This window comes from Eleginops maclovinus, chromosome 11 (assembly GCF_036324505.1).
Source record: "Eleginops maclovinus isolate JMC-PN-2008 ecotype Puerto Natales chromosome 11, JC_Emac_rtc_rv5, whole genome shotgun sequence".
NCBI classification, from domain to species: domain Eukaryota; kingdom Metazoa; phylum Chordata; class Actinopteri; order Perciformes; family Eleginopidae; genus Eleginops; species Eleginops maclovinus.
The window spans coordinates 9442134-9464978 of NC_086359.1; the positions used below are offsets into that span (position 1 = coordinate 9442134).

General features: G+C 43.2%; 1 protein-coding gene across 1 annotated transcript; it reads right to left on the bottom strand.

Moving 5' to 3' along the window:
• Positions 1-991: 991 nt before the first annotated feature.
• On the bottom strand, positions 992-20522 carry tesk1b (testis associated actin remodelling kinase 1b). The gene is made up of 11 exons (XM_063896055.1): positions 20295-20522; positions 18911-19590; positions 9758-9879; positions 9581-9629; positions 8643-8789; positions 7681-7763; positions 4976-5066; positions 4309-4392; positions 3486-3572; positions 2909-3005; positions 992-2822 (listed from the first exon to the last, which is right to left on the bottom strand). Exons 2-11 carry the CDS (start codon positions 19103-19105, stop codon positions 1762-1764), a joined length of 2016 nt encoding a protein of 671 aa, XP_063752125.1. The 5' UTR covers positions 19106-19590; positions 20295-20522; the 3' UTR covers positions 992-1761.
• Between the last annotated feature and the right edge of the window lie 2323 nt (positions 20523-22845).

Sequence of the window (22845 nt, forward strand, 5' to 3'; positions counted from 1 at the left end):
CACCAGCCAAGTTCTAAAAAATTCAGAGTGGAGTTTTGTAAACTAAATCCCTGCTAAAAAGGCAGCAGGGGGAACCTCTGAATCGGGTGCCCTCTAGGTCTTTTTGAAAAAGAAAAACCTTAAAATATTGCATTTCTGATCATGACGTTTGGAAGTGGACAACTTAAACCTTTGAGAAAACACATTTTCCCACCTCAGGCATAAAATCCCAATAATTAGGAATTTAATTAGGAATTTTCCTAGTTTTGAGTTCAGCCCCGTCACAGACAACTTGGACTCTGTGTGGCTATGATTCAAAAAGATATTCAAGTTCATTCTTGTTGAACCTCAATAATCAGATGTCCCTTGTAAGAAGACAGTTCACATTAAAGTCTACCATTTAGTCATTTAAGAAATGTCAAACATTCAACCCTGTTATAATACAAATGTGACAGGGTTGAAATTCTTAATAAGTAGCCATAAGTCCTTGTTGAGCTAGGACATAGCACCACATCGAATTGGAGGACATTATCAAATTGTAATATTTAGCAAAACTATTGTTTATTTTTTCCTAAACAGGTGTTTGCTATCATTAATTCATATAACAGAGTTGAAATGTTGAGCTTGACAATCTCAATCTGACAATAAAAAAATGAAATACAGGTAAGCAAAAATAAGGACACCTGCCTTTTTTTTGCCACCTTTTCTTCCAAAAGACTTTTGTGATGTCATTCCCCAAATGCAGGTCACATTGACTGATCCATTATTTAAATAGGGGGGTTAATGGTAAGGCGTCAACATGCTAACACGTCAATGTGGCAGGTACCGTTCCCCATCATTTGTAGCATGCCAATGTTTGAAAATCAAGCACCAAGCACTATTGGGATAGATGTAATTAAATAATGCATAATTTGACAATTATCCCCGTTATTCCAACCACACATTTGAACCGGATGGTGAGATATTTTAGCCTGATCTTAAACAGCTTAAAATAAAGACACATCAGGAGAACTATATTCTATCTTTTTATTCAATTCCATCTTTAAATAATAAGAATCTGTACATCTCATAAGCAGGTCTTTGACCATTCATTCCTCAAAGTAATAATAATAATAATAATAATAATATCAATAGTTTCCTTATTCACAACAGTAATACAGTTGAAGTGCTTAACCAGGCGACCAGCAGGTCCAACAGAGATCATACAGCAACATAAAAGGTCATAAGAACGGTGTACAGCACACACCCTCTTACCTTTCCTCTCTCTCACACACACACATCCAACCTCTCTCACCCACACACACACACAGTCCAGCAGTGCACCATACACCCTCTTGATAATTAAAGACATGAAAGCAAAAACTGCCTGTTCGTTCAGCACCAAACAACAAAAGTAATTGCAGCCGTAATAATACTAAGCTTAACATTCCTCATTTCAGCATCGTCAATAACATCAGTCATGAGAGTCTTTCATCCCCGGATATAAGGGATCCAACCAAACTGTTTACATGCTGAACAGTTCTGGACGCTATGGATAATCAGTCATGTCGTCCTCAGCCCAGCAGAGGGCGACATGCAACAGCAAAGAGTCCCTTCTCCCACAGCTTTCATTGTAAAAGTCAGCCTGGAGTGTGTTTCTCTAAACCCAACTGCACCAAAAAGTGAGTCTAGAAAAAAAGCAGGGTATTGCTGCGTTAAAATCTGTGCAAATTCTAAGAAGACCCGCTTAATTTCCAGGGGGGAGCTTTTGGTGCAAAGTTTCCACAATTGGTGTTGAGAAGTTTAAGTCTGCGCCCCCGGCAAGGCGAGTCCCGGCTCCAGGCTGGTGGTGGTGGTTGTTGGGGTGGGAGAGGAAGGTAGGCCTTTTGGTCCCGGAGCGAGCAGCCCACGTGACGCTGCATGGTCCCCGTTCAAGTTCTTGTAAGGGTTTCTGCGCGGTGGAGCTCTGAGACACATGGAGGGGAAGCGGAGGCCGGCGAGGCAGCAGCCGGGACAGGAGATCACCTCCTCCTGGTCCAGGGAGTGACCGCTGCCCGAGCCGTACGGGGAGGAACCGGCGGGGTCGCTGGGAGGGGAGTGGTAGCCGTTGTTGTTGGTTATTTGTCGACTCACGACCACGTTGTTGTTGTCCAAATTAGAGAGGGGAGGCAGGCACGGCGGCCCGTTGGAGATGGCCGACCCCCAGCCGTTTGAGTAGGGAGGGGTGGAGGGTTGATTTGGAGTTGAGTGAGTAGGATGAGGGGAGAGTTTGGAGTAAGAAGATGAACTGCTGTCTTGTGTGTCCGGGGAGCTGGCGCAGTCCATTGGCTCCCCATCTCCATCCTCTTGGTCCATTGACAGGGGTTCCAGTGACAGACCCGGCAGACCTGAATCGCTCCCACTCCCCTCCCTGATCTCCTTCTCTTCTTCAAACAGTCTCTCTTCTTCATTTGACCCATCATTTACAGTGTCTACTTCAGATGTGGACTCCTCCTCGGTCAGGACAGTGTTCGGTGCCACTGTGAGGTGTGGGGGAGGCGTACACGGCAGTGAGTGGCAGCGCCTGTGCCTCCTCGGGACATTGCCACCGCCGTCGGTTTCGGAGTGGTCGTCGCAGTCCGGCAGAGGAGGCATGGTGAAGGTGAGGGAGATGACCGACTTGCTGGGAGTGTCGAACAGCTTGATCTTGCCGCCCTTGAGGTCCTCCCTCTGAGAGAAGGGGTTGACCCGAGCAGGGATTGCATTGGTAACAGTGGGGGGCGTGTCCGGAGGGTGGAGCATGTCGGATTTGCTGCGGGAGAGGCGAGGGTCTGTCGGGAGGCAGAGGGATCGCCGTCGCAGCGGGCCGATGGATGGAGAAACAGCTTGAGGGAAAAGAGTGAATGGAGCTTATCAAAGCAGGAACAAACATGTTTGTCATTAAGTGTGTGTTGAGTGTTTGATGACTCACCTTTGACTGTCGGTTCGTCCTTCTGCTTCCTCTCAGCCTGCTGCCTCTCCAGCTCCACCACGATATCGGAGAAGGATGGACGTTGCTTTGAATTCATCTGGCAGGAGAGGAAAACAAATTCAACCGATTGAACTCAAGAGATGAAAACTGCAGTGCAAAAACTGATTTCATCCGTCATCATTTTCTATTTGAAATGGCGGAGAATCTAAAGAAATGAAGGAGTGTGAAACCTGGCGTGGGTAACAAGGTGGATGACGCCCACCAATTTCAAAAATGCGATGTATCTTTTAAAATTACGGCTTTCAGGCATTTAAACACAGGCTACAGACATGCTCTGTTTAAACATGACAGGGACATTAAGGATAAACCTACAAGTGCTATTAGATTGTATCGCACTGGCATTGCCATGAAGCACCTACGATCAAGCTGCACAACCTGACAACTTCCTCAGTCTTTCCCACGATTAACAGCAATAAAATAGGCTAATAAAACAAGTGGCCCGATAGCAAAGTGGAAGGAAAGTCAAGGGGGGTGTGTGTGTGTGTGTGTGTGTGCGAGAGAGATGAATATTCCTTACATTACAGCAGGAGATGGCCAGTTCCAGGAAGTCAGCAGGACAATCGTCCACCATCTGCTGAAAGGTCACCACATCCAGACCAAAGTCCTGTACAGAAACAGAGGACATTACAGATTATAGGAAACGTATTGCTTCAATAACCCTTTTATTTTTTAAAGATGACACGGCAAGAATACATTTAAGAAGAGGTTTAACACTGTTGAGTCCTACATCCACACATATTGCACACAGAATTTTATTTACTGTAGTGGATGTTTTTATTGCACCAACAAGAAATGCTGCAATAGGAAAGATGTCAATGTGGAGTTGTAATGCGTAGATAAAAGCACATTTACTTCATTAAATACTCATTTATTTTGCTTCTGGAGCTGTTTCAGTACCGTCTTCACTTGTTTTTAATGCTTTGCAGATATAGGCAGCTCCCTTTTTTGTCTCTGTGCTGCACTGTGGTACATGTCAACAGCATTAAAAAACAGTATTACTGTTTAACATGTTCTCTAAAGTGAGCAGTCAGTTATTTTGAGCAATTGGAGACAGGAAAGCCTCAAGATACGAAAGCCAGCTTCCTGTTGATTCATCACGACAATCAGCTTTTAAATAAGATATGCGACATTTTACATAGAACTCTTGCTTCATCTTGAGTTCTTGTCACATTGCAGCTTGCACAACAGTCCTGTGATTTTGAACCACTGACAGATCAGGTAATAAACTAATACAGTTTATGTTGGCCACGAGGGGTATTCATGCAGCCCTCAAGGGCACGAGACGTGCATGAGATGATGTGTGTGTGAAGAGTGTGTGATGACAGCGCTGTCAACGGTACCTCGGTGCGTGGCAGGATGTCGGGGTCGGCCTGTATCCTCCCAATGATCTCACACAGGATGATCCCGTACGCAAAAACATCCACCTGCAGAGAGGACGAAGGAGAGTCAGCTACTGTACATTTTTCTTCTGGGTTTATTCCCCGTTTAATCCCATAAAACTCTTTAAATATTGTTCATTTTTAAAGGACATGCATTGACAAACTCATATTCCGCTAAACAAATCAAATATCTTACTGCCTCACTCTTATTGGCAACAATTGCATGTGCTTATTCATTTATGCATTTTTAAGTAAATCATGCAGATTTAAACTACTTTTTGCAGCATTATCTGCAAACATGCTCGATTCTGCATGAGGTTTATGCTAATTTGTAGTTTCCTGTGAGCCCAGGCCGGCTTCACGACCCAGAAAATGTCATCATTCCTTCAACGCAATCCTAACCAGCAATCAGCATATCCACTAAGCCGTATAGAAAAAAAATACAGGTCAAGAAGTGCACGTCTTACGTCATCAAATGCTGCCGTCAACATTCCTGATTTATCAAATATGTATTGCTTTACTTCAGGGCCTGCGTTATTGGACTTGCTTTCATCACACCGACAGTGCACCTTGAACTCTTGCAACAACCTGCAGCTGAAAGGCGATGCAGGCTGAGATCAGTCAGTACCTTCTCATTATACACCTCTCCTCTGAGCACCTCCGGGGCCATCCAGTAGGGGGAGCCGACGACAGCCAGCGGCTCCTGGTCCTCTTCCTCGCTGCAGGGAGGGAAGAGGAGGAAGGCTTCATGTTAAAACGACAGGACAGTACGTGAGGCTCCAAGTTAAACCTTTCAAATTTCCAGAGTTTCAGATGTTGTGTTTATGATCAATTCTGGGATGTTCTTTTAAAAAAAGTCAGTGAGCTTTTTTAAGGGCTTCTGAATCCGTATTAGGTCTTTGATTGAAAAAGTTGTTTGAAGTCTAAAGGGTTTGGTTTAAAAATGGCCTTGGGTCAACAACATCTGAAGGGCAGATATGCGTTATTCACGAAGTCCCAACAGTTAAGAATATACACTTATTAAAAAACATATTTCACAAATTGGGACAAAACAGTCCGGTAAAGCAGGCAATACGTTCCCTTTTAAAAATGCAGAACCGAAGAAGTTAGTGGGAGAGAGAGCGGTGATGTGGGGTAAACCTGGTACTGTGTGTGTGTGTGTGTGTGTGTGTGTGTGTGTGTGTGTGTGTGTGTGTGTGTGTGTGTGTGTGTGTGTGTGTGCTCCTCTGTATCTAAGAAACCGCAGTGTTTTTCAGTTATGTGCAGATATAGTTGTGCAATATTAGCTGAATAAAAAGGAAGGAAAACAAAACTGTGTGGAGAAATGTGTACACACACACACACACACACACACACACAGCTATTTCCATCTGCTAATGTGGGCTATGATACTACAAAAAAAATGGCAGAGGGAGAGATGAGGAGCCGAGACAGTCAGGGCTCCCAATGTAAACAGCATTTGGAGAAGTGGACCGACAGAAACAAGAAACCAGAGAGGGAGATCAGAACGAAGGGAAAACAGAAGTATAATAATGAAGAGAAATAGTTGAGAGGACACCAGAGGATTGATGGCTTAATAAAAGGACAGGAGTGGCTTCCTATACGGAGGGGCAGAGATCCAGTAAGAGCGGACGCAGGACTACTGGAATAGTTTGACCTTATTTGGAGTGCTTTCCCTAAACTCGCTGTCATCTCCTTTCCTTCCCTCCATTCATCCTCCCCCTCCTCCCTACTTTCCCTTATGCCACAAGCAAAGTGGAGAACTCCAATGCAAACATGCGGGAAGGGTTGTCAACATCGCCCATTCTCTGTTAGCACAGCGCTACCGGATATAACGGTGCTCGACTAAAATATAAAGCAAACATGTCAATGAAAATGACGGAAACACAAGTCAGCAGCTGCTATTGAAACAGAGGCGGGAGCAAACAGAGGCTTCACGTCTGATCGCTGGGAAAGAACGCAATGACACACATTTTGTAGAAGCCATGCATGTGTTGTTTTAAGATGGATGGCTATGCATTCTTCTTTAGTGAAAAACAGGCAAAGTCACACCAGAGTTACAAGCTTGTCCTCGCTGACAGTGACACACACTGTGTAAACACAAAAGGTGAGCGGGCACAAACAGAGCCAGAGGAAACACACCACACACACACACACACAAAGAAAGGGCAGGCCGGGTTACAGTGGCAGCTGTCTGGCCTCAGCGAGAGTCGTGTGTTTACTAAATGACTGCGGACAGAGCGAGGAGGGGAGGAAGAGGAGCTAACGGGACTGTGTGTGTCTATAAATGAGTCTGACTTTTCCCTGCTTTATATTGTTATGAATTAACTGCCTGACTGACTGCGTTTATGGACTAACTGTCTAATATGAATTATGGACTTTGAGGAGAAGTGACATCACATTGTAGATCAACTGGGGACAAAGTACTTTAACTTAAGTGCAATAATTGTACTTAAATGGAATATTTCTATTTTATAGACATGGAAATAGTTAGAGAAACAGTTTTGAGAAACAGAGAGGTCTCAAAGACTCCTTTCTATTCATTAGAGTGTATAAAAACAACATTTAAAGGGCATAAAATGTTTTTCCAGATATAAGGATTTGTTCATGCTAATTTCAAAACAGTTCAAAATATGCGTTTATCCCCAGACATGTCTGATACATTTTATATTTTCTAATTTTGGAGATCACTACTTGCTCTCCACCACAGCTGACATTAGAGTACTGTTATTTTTAACTTCACAGGCAGCATTTTTTCTCGAGTCAAACCTAATTAATTCAGGATTTTTCCATTCTTCCCCTTTTAGTACATTCCTTCTTGTGCTATTCCTATTTAAGTCAAGAACTGGAACATCCACTTTTACGGGAGATATGATGTCACTGGAAAAGCAGCTGAAGAAAATAAAACTAGATAGCTGCAACGTCGCTGGTCCTTTAGAGTCGGCGGTTAATTGATGGCGGTGAATTAAAAAAAGGCCACATAAATGTCACGGCGAATTAAAAGCACAGCTGCAGCCTTAGAGGAGGAAACACAACGACACGAGAGAGTCTGCGGAGAAATGAAGCGTCACAGTATTAAGAAAAAGTTCCTGAAACAGTGAGCGTTAGGGGGAGGACGCACGTGAATACAGTACATGCATACTCTGCAAAAACCTGTGAGTAATGCGTCCTTTGCTGTGTGATTGTGTCTCGTCTGACAGGAAAGAGAAGCTGTGGGAGACGGTTGTTCACACTTTGCTCAGACGTATACGGCACGAGGGATAAATGAGATGAAGAGAGAACTGGAAGAATGGGATTTAGTGAGCGTGACTCAGTTTTGATGAATTGACTGACCTGTAATCTGGGATTTTCTCCGCCAGCCCAAAGTCTCCCACCACGGACGAGCACACACGGCCTTCCCAGCGCACCAGGCAGTTCTGCAGAGGGGTCAGAGGCCACGCACACATCAGTATTACTGCTGTTCAGTGTGGGTACAGTGAGCAGGATTAGATATGTGGCCCTTTGTGTTTCAACAGTAATGTAAGATTTTATTGTGCAGTGCTTTTCATTTGCTGCAGCGGCTTTGTAGGTGACCACATAAAGAGAATCTGGTGCCACAGGATGAGATCTGTTGACGTTTCCATCCTCAAAATGAACCGAAATGGTTAATTTCTGTCCCATTTTTCACTTTGAAGTGATTTACCAGCATTTCCTGTGCAGACTTAACACACTTGATCCTCTTCGATCCATAAAATGTAAAATAAAGATTGCATCAGAACAATTTATCTCTTGCTTTGTTAATGTTTAGTGGCTTTATAAGTTGTAGTTTGAACGCTTTATCTATATGTTTCACTGCATCATCAGTCCCATTTATTTCACTCCTGTACATTTTCTATTGTAAAAAAGTGCTACATTAATCAGGTGGGATTTAACTTCCCCTCCTTCGTTTTATGTAAACATGCGAGGCAGGAGCTCAATGTGTTTTTTTTACGGAATTGTCTTGCAACATTTCCCACAGATCCTTCTTTGTTGACGTAGTTGCCATTTCTGTGACGCACCCATAAAGCCTCTTAATCTTTCCAAAACCTCAATTAAAACCCAAAGATCTTTTAGTGTTTGCAGTTACAGGACTCTCATGTCTGAACAACAGCAGCTGATGCTACTTGTGGAACATCTATATGTCAGGTTATGGTGGTTTATTTTGCAAGTACTACACATGTACTGCCAGCTAAGGAGTCCCTGATGTTCAGTGGTGTGTGTGTGTGTGTGTGTGTGTGCTGTTCTTGGGCACTGAGGCGTGTGTGTTTGTGCATCACCTTGGAGGTGAGGTCCCTGTGGAAGATGCCCTTGCTGTGCAGGTACTGCAGTCCCCGGGCGATGTCCAGGGCCAGGCTCATCCTCACGCTCCACGACAGGTACACGTCGCTGCCCAACAGCTGCTCCAAGTTCCCTCCATTAATGAACTGGATCACAGGGATTAACAGACACACAGCTCATTATTAACACAGATACAGGAACACTTTGCACTTTGAAATTGCTTAGATATATATTATTATGTGCTCTTATCAGCTTTTTTGTATCTCTTTATTGTATGCAGCTTATTTTACTGCTCCTTTTGAAGCTAACAATTATAAAACTCAATAATTTGTCAACAAAAAGCCCAAATATTTGTTAGTTAAAGCTCATAAATGTGCCAATTGACAGCTTTTCTTAGTTTATAATCACTGTAAATGAAATATCCAAGGGTTTAAAAGGGCTGTAAGTCAAACCAAGCACAAGTGGAAGATGCCACATTTAGTTGTGGGAAATCGTGCAGCCATAGAGCAATTTTTATAGAGTGACAGTAGACAGGAAAAACAGGAAACATAGATGTGACACGAGTCAATCCCAGCACCATAAGAGAGATGTCCCTATCCATCAGATAAACCTCTTACCAGGCAGCCGTTTTTTTAAACCCCTATTATGTCTGAAACCTGCTGACCTTTACCATCGAGCTGCGATGGCGGGTCACAAAGACACCAAATCCCCCCCCCATCCTCCACTTCCCATCATAAGCAACAAACAGGTGAAAAGTCATGAACTGCCCATCCTCAGTTTCAGTCACACAGTGGTTCTACTGTAACTGTGACAGAGTTCATGTGGAGTGATGTCTGACTGAGCTGCTGCTTTACGGATCTACATTATCATGAAATCAGTGAAACATGAAAAATACAAAAAGCTTGGTTTCCAATCCTTAAGTGCTATAGGGTCTTACCTCCGTAAGGGCGTGGAGCTGCCCCTCATGGACACACACTCCTATAAACCTAAAGAAAGAGAAGAGGAACATTCAACAACTGAATGAAAACATCACTTTCTTCACACACAAATATAATTCATGATCAGTATAAATAGAATTGTAACCAGGAAGTGAACACAGCAGTGTTTCAGTTACCTGAGTATGTTGGGGTGCGACATTCTGTTCATGAGCTGGACCTCCCTGAGCATGTTGGCTCTGTTGCTGGCCAGGATGTTCATCTTCAGAGCCATGACCTGACCCGACACACGGTGCTGCACCTGGACCACACAACAACAAATACCCCCAAATCAGTTTAGTTTCATCCACAAGTGACACCAGATGTATTTCCAAACTGTAAACATCGTCTGTGTGGAAATCAGAAAACCAAAGAAATGATGCATTTCAGAAGCAGAAGTGAAAACCCTTATCAGTTATCCAAGAAATGTGACATTCACTTACATCCCTAACAGTGCGCTTCTATTGGCTAGTGCTCCAACACATTGTACGTGAAAAGCTAAGGGGCGGGACATCTCTAAGCGTTTGACCAATCGCAACAGAGCCGGCCAGCTAACCAATCAGAGCAGACTGGGCTCTGGTTTCAGACAGAGGGTGAAAAGAGGTGCTGCAGCACAGGTAGTATGAGAAACATAAAGCGCTTTTTGAACATTAGAGCATGGAAACATGTCACAGTAGAGACACAACATACAAATATGAAGCCTGACCATGAGCATTGTAGGGCCCCTTTAACTTAAACATACATCTCACTGTACATGAGCACATACAATAGATGTCCTGAAGTACTCCAGCGGTATTTATGATTATGTTTCATTAAAAATACATAAATCTCATCCATGATCACCATCTGAAGTCATTAAAGGAATCTTTGACAACGTGTTGAGTTAAAGTTACACCTTTTTTGGAAACTGGCATCGTCTTCATTTGTTTTGGCTGCTACTGCTATGGTAATGGCTCCGTCTGGTATGGTAGCCATGGTGACGCTACATGTCTGTCCCCCCCCCCCCAGGCTACATGTTAGTGCATATTTGCTTGGGCAAGTAGGTTGACCTCCGAAGAAAAGCACTAAGCAGCAGACGAGCACTTAAAACTCCGGCAGAAAGTAGAGAGGCGAAGTCAGAGGTGTTCGAGTCGGTCGGTCTGTCTGTGTGTTAGTGTGTGTGTGTGTCTGTGTGTGTGTGTGTGTGTGTGTGTGTCTGTATGTGTGTAATTACCAGTGTTGGAAACTGTTAAAGTGATGGAAGGCGTGAATGTTGGCATTATGCAACAACGAATAGGGACTCCCACTTTTCAATCCTCCTTATTTATTGCTTAAATATCTGAATATAGTTAATGAATACCAGTGTGTCTGTTACATTGGCACATTTGTGTTATAATTTGAAACTGTTATAATTTTATATCCATCAAATAGTTGTTGCTACATTTCCCTCACTTCGAAAAATAAAAAAGGGTTTTGTAGAAAAGGCGTAGACATCTTTCAAACCAAGGTATTGTAAAGAAAAGTATTTGTTTCGCTGCCAAAACCAAGTATTATTTTTTGCAAATAATAGCAGGTTGCAATCTTGTGTTTTGAGTGATTTATGTTTGTTTTAGGAGGTGAAACCGAGCTTTTAAAGCTGGCCAAATTTCCTTGGAGCTGACGATAAAGTTGCACTGGTATGGGAGGGTTTCAGGTTGTGAATTTGTTTCTGCACGAGTGTGTAACGAACGAATAAGAGGGTGAGGGAGCCGGGAGAGTGTGTGAAGGGTCAAAGTCTGGAGTAAGAAGTGTTGATCTGAAGCCAGTGTTACACTGGCCTGGAGAGCGGCGATGGAAAACAACCACAAAGCCTATTAGAGACCAGACGAGAGTGCAGCGAGTAATGCTATTACCACACACACTCATACCTCATCTTAACGGCCAGTCAATAAGAGTCATTCTTTGCAGCCGTTTTAAATCCTTTCTCTACAGAGCTACTTGAGCCTGGGGCAAAGTGCTGCACACATGCATGGATGCCTACATGTAAATCACATGTAGTTGTGTACAGTGGTTGGAAAGAGGATGTTGGAGCAGACATGGAAAAGAAGCCGCAGGAGTGTGAGGGACCTGCCGGACTAATCCTTATATATTTACAGCACTTAGAGGATGAGCCGACTGGTAGACGGAGCTCTGCAGACGATTAGGAAGTTTCTTTTTACACGGAGCCTCCTCCTGCTGCCGTTAGCACAGATTTCTCTGGCAGGATAACACTGCATGGCTGGGGATTTACATCACACTTTTTCCCTGCACACGTCTGCCTTCTCAATTAGGTGAAGAAAGTCTTACATGCTCGTCTGGCATCCTGGGACTTTAGAGGCCGCTAACATACACAAAGACACACTGCGATTCATTTAGGCAGGTTACAGTGCAGACATCAGCCAAATGCTGAGGCAGCAGTAGTTAGAAATGCAACGCTGCCTCATTTGACTGTTTTTGTCCCGACTGCTCATCATTAAGGGCTGTTTGCAACTCGGGCAATATTTTCTCAGGTGTGGGTGTGTGAGTGTGAGTGTGTGTTTTTAGCCATCTGAAAGAGTCTTAACCCTGCAAAGCCACCATGAGTTATGCATGGTGTTTTTTTATCCTCCCGAATTCTTTATGCCAACCACTTCCCTGGTCATCTCCATGGACTCGCCACTGGAATGCCAATGTTCACGCCTACATCAAGATTACACCAGATATGGAGCAATAACACACACATACACACACAGAGCAAACACACACACACCCACAACAGACTGTCATGCACGCCGCTAAAACACACCCTAAAGCTCTCCTTCAAAAAACACACTCAGCCTTGGAAAATGCTGCAGTCAGCAGAGGAAAAGTCGCAGGCATCTCTTGCTCTCGCTCGGTGCAGCCAACATGTGCAAGGATGTCTGTCATTAGCCCGGCGGTCCGACAGGGACGACTCAGGCACAGCGAGGCAGGGGAGGAGGAGGAGGTGTCAGAGAGTGCAGATGGAGGATGCAACCAAAAAAAAGTTATCCAGACAGTATTAGCAGAGAAATGGCAGGAAAATGGGTGGCTGACTAGCCACCAAAAACACATTTCCTATTTCCAAATGAACTGCTATAGTCCAACTTTATCTACCTACTCCATATAGCTAATCCTGCTATTCTTATATATTTTTTAGCCTATAACTCTTCAACTTTAAAGATCTAAACGAGCATTTCAAAAACCCTCACCATGTGCAATTGTAGAATATAAACTCATGACTTTAAAATAGCCACATTCCCTGAAACATCATCAGGTGCACATCTTTCCTGTCCTCAGAGGTACAGTCCTGTGTTTATGCCAGGCTTTTCATCAAATGTTTTTCTTAATGACACTTCTTAGGCTTCCACCTGTGCTATCGAGAAGGAGAAAACTCAGTCTGCAGACAAATCACATGTTACTGCAGTGAGCAGAGGCGGCGTGTGACCAAACTACTTACCCACACACACACACACCTGAGTGCCTTTGCCTCTGGACACTGGGACATCTGAGGAGTCTTTTGCTTTGTGGATTCCAATGTTACTTCCCTACTTCATAATGTTCTAATACCCAAACGCCTTTAAGTAAATGATGGGTATTGTTGATGGAAATATACGAAGACTACTTTAGAATCCGTTTCTTTTCCCCATAAGACATAAGTCAGGTTGTTGTGGTATTTACATAAGCGCTTTATAGTCTCACTGCTCTGTACCTACCCTTGAAAAACAGAAATATCATCATTAAAATGTGCAGCGTTTTTTCCCCATACTAAAGCAAAATGTGCTTTGGAATCAGCTTTTCAAGCCATCAGTACGAGACAAAAACAGGAACCCTTCACACAATTTGACAAGCGAGCTTTGAGCTAAAATGTGACTGCAAGTGAAAAATTCCCCGAGGGGGGTGAAGTCCACTCTGTACGTGCGTTTGAGAATTTGAGAAAATTAACTTCTTGTAAAACACGACTTAAGGCTTAAGCCACCGCCTGAGGCTCTGCTCTCGGTTATAGTGTGAAGAAGCAAAAAAAGTGTTTGAATGCATGTGTGGGGTGAAATGAGGCACTGAGCCGTCAGCGAGCGAGCAAGGAGGTCCCCCCCCCCTCGTGTGCGGTCGAGTCGGGCTCAGAAACACAACCTGATCCAGGAGGCAAACAGTATAGGTAGCAGACAGGCTGACCCACAACAGCTCACTCACTCTGTTGCACAACAACAACACTGGACTGACCCCCCCCCTCCCCTCCCATCTACACACTATCCTAAACAAAAGTAAGTGGAGGTTTTGCAGTAGCAGGTTAAAGAGACAGACAGACTGCACTACTGTCTGAATAGTATGCATTTACCAGGCAGAGGGGGGTATAATGAGAGACTATATAGAGTGGCATGTTTGGAAATGTAGGATTGAGTTTTATTGGAGCTGGAGTCATACCTAGAAGACAGGATATCTGGTCTTCTACAGAGTCATCGTTCATAATCTGGGTCTTGCAAGCTCACAAACATTTTGCAAGTGCAATACTAAAATGGCAGATATGTGGCTTACAAAATTTGGAAACAACATTACACCTTTTCAATTGAGGTGAACCGACTCTTTCAACACATGATAAAACCACTGAGCTCTGCTGCACCACAAACACATTTCACACGTTCTTTGGACACACACGCAAACAGAGACATTTGTTTACTTTCTAAAAGGGGAGCGGCCTTCCTCAAGGTTTAGCTCCCACACTGCCAGCATGTGGAGCGGAGGAAACGGTCATTGTGCGTTGACGTAAACACTAACACTCCATCCCTTGAGATTCATTTATAAAAAACACTGGTAAGCATAATGGAAAGGGGAGGGATCTGAAACCAGATAATTGTGCAACTCTTACCCAACATTTCTCTATTTTAATCCCTAGTTCATCTTAAATATTTTAAGCAACAAACAGTTCAGCATTTTCGGATTTGTGCAGCTGTGCATAACATAAACAATACTTGTGCGGCGAGTGGCAGCAGAGCGGGCCCCGACTGGAGAGAGGGAGGAGAGGAACGATGAGAGAAAAGTGTTACACTAAGCCGCTAATGTTCAAGTCTGCACTGGCTCAGCCAAACCAACACCATCATCCAATGGCAACACAGACACCGGTTAATCCCCAACACTGAAATTGATAACAAAACACCCAGGTGACAGCTGATGATGGATCGAGGTTAGGGTCTACACGGAACTCCTTTGTTGTCGTTTTACTTTCTTCCGAACTGACTTTGGTCTTGGAAACGCACAAAAAAAAAATCTGGTCACATCCCAACACGTTCTGATGGGAGAGTCCCAACATCAGTATCTATTTCAGGCGCATGTTGCTGCACGGGGAGTCTTGGCAGAGATTCACCCGAAGCTGACAGGATGTGAAAAATGATTTTGATTAAATGGCTGAAATGTTCGTGTTGATATCAATGGGACTAGTTTTTCAAGAAATGGAAATAAAAGCTGAAATGATTTGACGGTTTATTCATTTTTTCTTGGAATATTTTGACAATGAAATAACAATTTAGGTAAATCTACTCCACATACTCTAAATACTTCCTGGTCGGCTCAGTTATCTATAATAACAAATGGTGTATTTCTAAGATTTGATTGAAAGATTATGTGCTTTTACTCTATATTCTTCTTTAAAAAGACAAAACCAATGTACCAAAATATAATACTTAGATTGATAATTATTTTAAGCATTAACAGCTCTGATGGCTGTATTAATATACAAGAATTACACAAAATTTAAGGTTTTATGTTGTGTGTTATATTGTTGTTACCCTTTTAAATGTACTGTTGAAAAATACAAAAATAATGAAAGTAACCTCAATTTTTCTCATAATAATTCTTTAGTTGGAGGAGAAAACAGTGTACACACACACACACGCGCACCAATTTCCTGCACACTATCGGTCTGTCACAAGCAGATGCCACACACACACGTACAAACACATCATCATCACCACTCAAGTTGACAGTATTTGTACTTTGGAGACGCCAGTCTGTTTCAAATCCCATCTTTATCTAATTACTCTCCTTCAGCTTATTATCAGCATATCTCATGTGTGAGCATAAAACAACACTACACACACACACTTCCATCTCTAAACTCTAATCGGGCTTAATCACAGCCTGTATGATAACTACCATGATGACTGCTTTCGTCGGGGAGACATTTTCACTGCCTGACTCATGTTAATGTAGTTGAATTTCAGTTTTACCTCCCACTTTTCACAACAATTACAAGACCAACATTTCTCATCAACTGACATTTTCAAGCAACTATAGCTACCAGACAATCAGACCGTCCCAACCTGGGCTGCATGCACACGATCCAGGGTGTGACCACGCTAACACCAGAGGTTTTAACATTTCTTTCGAAAGAATATTAAAAGCTTTCAGTATTTCGCAATAAATGATTGGTTGTAATTGTACTGAGGTATATCTTGTAGCGATGTTTGTGAAGATGATGAAGAAGTCTCCGGTGACACCAGCTTGTATATACTAAGGTTTATTACAACAGCATAGTATCATACACCAACACGGGCCATACAGGTTCCCAGAGCCAATTGTGGAAGTCCCCCCGAACTGTCTTTGTGCATACAATGTATAGTACCACAGTTATTTTAAAGCTCAGTTTAACCATCCATGTTTTGGAAGATCATAGTTTAACATAGATACAATAATTCAAAGTATTTTATATTTTGTGTATGAAGCTACAGATAGCAATTAGCAATTAGCTTAATAGACTACAGCTAGGCACAAAGACTGTAAATGGAGGATAAATATGAATGTATAAAGCTTTTTAAAAATTGTAATCAATCATTTTACAGTTTATTTGTTGTTGTACTGTATTTGAATGACTTCCACTTAAGGGAAATAGTCATGGACCGGATGTACTGTTACATTTGTGAGCTTTAGAGGTGCTAGCAGGTGGGATTTGCTACTGTTGGCTAAGCTAACTAGCTTATCTGCTGTAGCTTCCGATTTATGAAACAGACCTAAAAGTGATATACATATATTAATCTAACTCTTGGCAAGAAAGTGAACTTGGTTTTTCCCCAGAGCTATTTACTTTAAAACCCCCCAACTAAAACATGCTGGTGTGGTAAAACATTAGCAACTAGCCACACTACTACAAGCTGCCTGTGAAAGGCCTTTACAGATCCAAACTTACAATACTTGTACAAAAAAGTACAAAAGCCACTTTCAACCAAACTGTCAAAGCTTTTAAAAACAACATAGAGAGATTTGCATTTCTCATGTAAATTATTGAGGAGGGCCTAATGAGAACCAAATCTGATAAGAAACCTGATCTTTTGGTTCCTTGTTCTTAGACAGCAGCTGTTATCTGCATTAGCAAATATTCCCATGCATCATCTGAACGGACAGAGGTGGAAAGTGACGCAGCCATCCAATTAGAAATCAATCCAACTTGTTTGCTGAGGAAGCCGCAGCCCTGAGAAACAAACAGTACAAATACTTCCTGTAATTAAATTAATGGAGCAATGGTGCAATGTCTTTGAGATCGAGGGGTTTTATTACTTTTGAGCCTTCAGGTTGAGTTAAAGGCTAATGGGGGGGAAAACTAAACAAAAAGGAGTCTTGCACAAGAACACACACACACAGAAGAATATTAAAAGGAAGATAAAAAGAGCACCTGAAGGATTTCTCTTGACACATGGGCTCCCCTCCTTTCTCCCTCTTTTTGTCTTCCCCTTTTATTTTTTTCAGGTTTGCACAATTGCACGTGGGAGAGGTGAATGGCTGCCTGTCAGCCTGCTGCGAGCCTCCATTGATCTGCACTGAGGACCGAAGCTCGACAACAGCGCACACACACGGCTGGATGCCAGGAGCCTTTGTAGCCAAGTGCAAGACATCCAATTCAATGCCTGGATGTAAGGCAATTCACTATGTACACGCAAGTGACTGCTAAAGGTAACAAACAAAACATAAGATCATCAGATGGAAGTTTTTTCTGCAGAACGGCGAGACCTTTTCCTCTGAACCGAACCAAGATACAGGAACAATCGTCCAGCCATTTCAGCCCATTTTCAAGTTCATAAACGTGACTGATAGCCACGGTGACAATTTTGCATTTATATTGCGCTATCAAAAGGGTAAGCCGATCCAAGCCTAAGTGCCAACTTAAAAAGCCAGCCATAAACCACAGTGACATTTGCATGCTCATTGGCCATTCAAAGGGCAAAGATGAAGGAGTGGCTTCACAACATCAAGTCTGAGAGAGAAGTCACAACACAAAAAGTCTTACTTTATGAGGTGAGGCTTAAATTGGCCTTACTTTTACAAGACTTAAATGTTCAGAGAGCTTAAATAATTCAGAGTTTCAGTTGCCTCGATTAAATGTCAATCTCTCAGAGGTACATAAATGTGATACAGTAGGAATCACATTCGGTAATAGTGAATGTTTATTTACATTTGGCCGATCACCCATGGGAATACAAGACACTGCTTTATGCCAGATTTTTTGGGGCATGCACCGGGCTTAAATAATCAATCCATAAAAAAAAGTACCTACAAATTATGATTTTTGTGAATGTCCTGGTTTAACTCCTAACGGATTCTCTCCTTACATAAAGTAGTACATTTAATATTTGTGGATTTAATGAATATCCACAACTTTCTCTGCTTTTCTTATCTATAAACCTATAAGTTCACTTCCCAGCATCGAGCAGTTTGCTCCCTTGCAGCCTCCCTTTGTATTGTGTTATCTCTCACACCATCACACTGTTGTTCTGGCGACTCTTAATGAGGCGAATCAGGCGACTCTCACAATTAGCCTCTATGCAAGTGAACGGCAGCGTGACAAAAAGGGGGTTGAGGTTGCAGTCCTGAACCTGAGACAGTGTTACCTGCACGTGTGTCACATCTACCTGCCCTGAGCCGATCCAGTTACACACCAAAACACACACACACAGTCCACCTTACACAACATGTGGGTCAGTGCAAAGCAAACCCGTGCGGAGAGCGGAGCACCTTTAAGAAAAGGACAGTGAGGTGTACATTTACAACATGACGCCATCCTCTCATCACCAGCTTCCTCCTGCAATTACTCAGCATGCTTATTGGGATGCACTGGTTGCCATGGATCCAGCTTCTCTATTAGATGGTGAGGTAGTCCCTCAGAGCTGTCAAAAAAAGTTTAGTTCTGCTCACACTCTTGCCTTATCATGTTGCATAATGAAATGCATACAGAAAGGGTTTAAGTTTTTTAAACCTGGAGACTTGAAAATGCAAACTTTCAACGTGCAGAAAAAAGTAATGGCACTTTCTCTCACCTTGAACACCTCTGAGAAAAAGCCAGCGCCGATCTTCTCGCAGCTGAAGTCATCCAGGCGGGCCAGGCTGGACACCGCGCTGCGCAGGGCCCGGTACGAGGACGGTCTTATCCGGTTGGTACCGTGGACGCTGTGCATGGGCGGCTCTGCCTCCCTCTCCGGCTCCGGCTCGACCCTCTCCGTCTCCATCTCCATCCCAGTAGGAGGCGGGAGGAGGACGTGGGAAGTGTGCGTAGTTACAATCCAGCCCGACTACTGTTTACATTTCCCATGTCCGCCACAAGGCCACAGCTCAGGGGATGAGAAACTCACTTTGATTGGGGGGGAAATGTCGCAGCTGTGGTCAGCCTGTGACACAAATTCCTGCACAAGTCCGGAACAGGCTGTCTAACAAAGTACGCAGGCGCTGAGGTGCATCCTGCAGAGTCAGTGCGCAGTTTGGGTGAAGTCCCTCATGCCGTGCAGCAGAGGAGGCTGTGCCGATTTGGAAACTGCGCACACTGCTGCTGCGGTCTTGGCAGTGGAGTCTCTCTCTCTATTTGTCCTTCTCTCTCTCGGTTCCCTTAAGTCTGCTCCTCCTGCAGTGAAAAAGGTCGGGGCTCCCCTCGTGGTTCCACCAATTGAATCCCGGGTTTCCAGTGCGCACAGTGCTGCCTCCGTGACGCTGCAGCCTATTAAAGCTAAAGAGGGGGGTCGGAAAGGGGGGCGTTAATTCACTAAATGATAAAAGTGTGTGCATATGCGACTCTAAAAACTCATAATGGCTGAATCTAGTACAACTTTCTTCAAATGTATACGCAACATCATAAGGATCATTTTTAGACGTCACAAGATCTGACGCACGTTGCACGGAGGCATGATGTGGCTGTTTTTTGTCCACAAACATTGGGCTTTATTACCAGGAGAGCAAACAGGAATTCAATGAAAACATGGTGAAAACAATAATGTCATTAAGAATAAATCAATCAGAGTGGCCTAAATGAGAATGTGCAATCTGCTCTCCAGTGATAACAGCCGTGAATGCAGCATGATATCGCTTCGTATTGTTATTACTGCATGCACTTTGCACACACAGGGAAGCCTTAACGCTGATCCAATCACCCGGCAGTATTCATGGCTGCTGCACTAATGCTCGCTCAGTCCCAGTACTATTGGGGGGTCTCTGAAGAGCGCCTCCTGATGATGCTCTGCAGGAACCTGCGTCTCCACACTGCCTGACTGCGGCTTGTAAATTATGGATGCCGAGAAGACAGGAGTTTGTGGGCTCGTCTGTCACGAACTCAAGTCCCCCGCCGGATACACATAATTCATAGTCAAAACGAAAAAACGCTGACGCACACCATGCACCGACGCGTGTTCGCCCGCAGAGGAGGATCCGACTTACCTGGCCTTCTTCTAGAGACATAACCTCCACATGTGTCCTCTGCTGAAACCCCGAGTCCGGATCGTCCTGTTACCGGAGCTCTTGTTTTACTAATTCATCATCTTTGTGCGCAGGCTTCACGCACACGGGCTCCGGTGGTTTCGTTTTACGTACCCCGCCGCTGCCTGCCTCGCTGTGGGTTCGGTTGCATGAAGGAAGAAGGGGAGCAGTGACTTTTGCTGTGCTTTATTGGAGGCGGCAAGAAGGGGGCGGGACCAACACGTGATCACAGCAATTCATGCACCTGGGGGCGTTTGAACCGGCCCCCCCTTTTCACCTGATCATCATGGTTGTGTATCATAAGTGTCACTATCATAATTTAACTAGAAAAGAGTAAATAATAATAATAATTATGATAACTATAATTGTAGTAATAAAAATAATAATGATTATATGAGTCACTATTATAATTATAATACATACAGTTGTAGTAATAATAAATAAATAATAATACCAATACAAACTATATCTAGATTCATTATGCTGATTTTATTTTTGTAGAGCGTTCTTTAGCGGTCTAGGGGCCCTGGGGCAAAACTAGGCATGGCAAGGCTGCTAAGGGTTGCAAACTAAAACTTAAAAGTCTCTTAACCCCCCTCTTGACTGACTATAAACCTGCTAAGTAGAAACTTTGCAGTTAAAATACTGTAGATGTGCCCTATGGGAGACATGTGGGATGTTATTAAATAAGGGCATAACCAATAATTGGCAAGTACAGTTGGGACGTGTTGGAATTAGTCCTAACTGGTCTGGATGATAAAAATCTACTACAAAATATTGTATATCAGTTCAAATCAGGCTCCTTTAACGGCTTTATTTATGTTTTTGAAGCTGCTGAATCAAGCACTTTTCAAAACCGGGGTAGCAACGTGCTTCACACAAAGATGTAACATTCATCAAATGGAGATTATTATATAACATGAGACAAAAACAGGGCCAGAATAAAATAGGTACAACCATTTATAGGGATACAAGATGAAAGAAAATCTAACAAAAAACTGAGATGTTTGTGTAAGGACAGATTTAAATTATGATACTGACTCAGGTGAGGTTATTTACACTCTTTACAGGCGATTGTGAAAATTGCACGGGGAACCCAAAAGGTGCCTCGAAGCCAAGGAGCCATAAAAAAGTGTGTGGTACAGCGGGAAATCATCTCACACCTTGCTGCCACATACTCAGAGCGGTGACACACCGTTAACACATTGAGCTGGAGGTGTGTGATGAGGTCCTCCTCGCTGTACAGATCTCTCTGCATTATTTATCAATCGGTTTATTGGCTCTGTCCTAAAGCCAGCGGAAAAACTCTGAAGTCACACCATTGTTGCTGATAATAATGTGTACTATTCATTATTTAGTGCTTCTGATCATTTATTCATCACACAGATTGTTATATCTGTCCAAGTTGGGCTTCAGTGAGCATGTGTACTGGGATTATGAGCAAGCATTCATGCATGTGTGTGTGAAGGTGTGTGACAGGAGATTATGTTGACTCCCGCTGACCTTTCAGACTAGTCTCAGGGTTAATTTATCACCCAGAGAGGCTGGATAGTCCTGGGCAGAGATTTTTCTCTCATGACTTTCTATTGTCTTTATTGACCGGCCACTCAAATAACTAAACTTTGTGTGTGAAGAGCAAACAACGAGACATCCCTTTACTAACTTTACAGCAAATGCTTCACAATGGCTAGCTGACAGTCCTCTTATATAATGTGAATATTTTAAGCCTCAGCTGTACTTTGTCTTTAATGGTAAATGGACTGGATTTATTTATTCATATGTTGCTTATTTCCAGTCTTTGCTTCCCCTCAAAGTGCTTTTACACATACATGTCAGCATTCACGTTCATACAGCAGCAGAAGCTGACAGACAAGGTGCCACATGCTCAGAAAAATTAACATTCACACCCAGTTGGTAAAGTATCTTGCCCAAGAAAAACATGGGGATTGAACTACAGACCTTAAAATTGGTCGCTTCACCTTCTCAACCACATTGCCCCAGTGAAACAATGTTAGCATGCTAACACGCTAAACTATGATGTCACATGGTTTGGTTTCTTTTTCTGATATGTCGTTAAGGGGAACTACACGTATTAAAGGACAAATTCTGTCATCAGGACTCTGAGGGGATTTCTCAGGGGATTTTTTTGGGGCAACAAATAAATTAAAGTTGGGTAAATCCTTTTGTAGCTTTACAGTGAGATGAGCAAGATCTGATAAAGTGCCTCATGGGATGGTAAGGCAGCATTGGTTAGGCCTGAAGACTACAAGTGTGAAATTGAACATTTGGTGTTGTGGAGTTACAGGAAGAAGTGAGTTTGATACTTACAGTAAGACCTCTGCAGACCTCATCTCTGGCTTCTCACTTCGTTGAAAGCTCCTCTGGGGGGAATACCTGCGAATAAAACACCTCTGCTTGATAATTTAAAAATGTTTCCTGAGTGCAATGCCGTTATAGAAGTGGAATGAAGCCCATAAGGTCCCGGAAAGCCTGTCTCCATCTTGATTAATGG

Coding starts and splice junctions, on each gene's coding strand:
- tesk1b (XM_063896055.1), bottom strand. CDS start 19,105: ATGGAGATGGAGACGGAGAGGGTCGAGCCGGAGCCGGAGAGGGAGGCA. Junction 3,006..3,485: donor TGGCCATCTCCTGCTGTAAT/GTAAGGAATATT, acceptor CTCTCCTGCCAG/ATGAATTCAAAGCAACGTCC. Junction 2,823..2,908: donor GGACGAACCGACAGTCAAAG/GTGAGTCATCAA, acceptor TTTTCCCTCAAG/CTGTTTCTCCATCCATCGGC.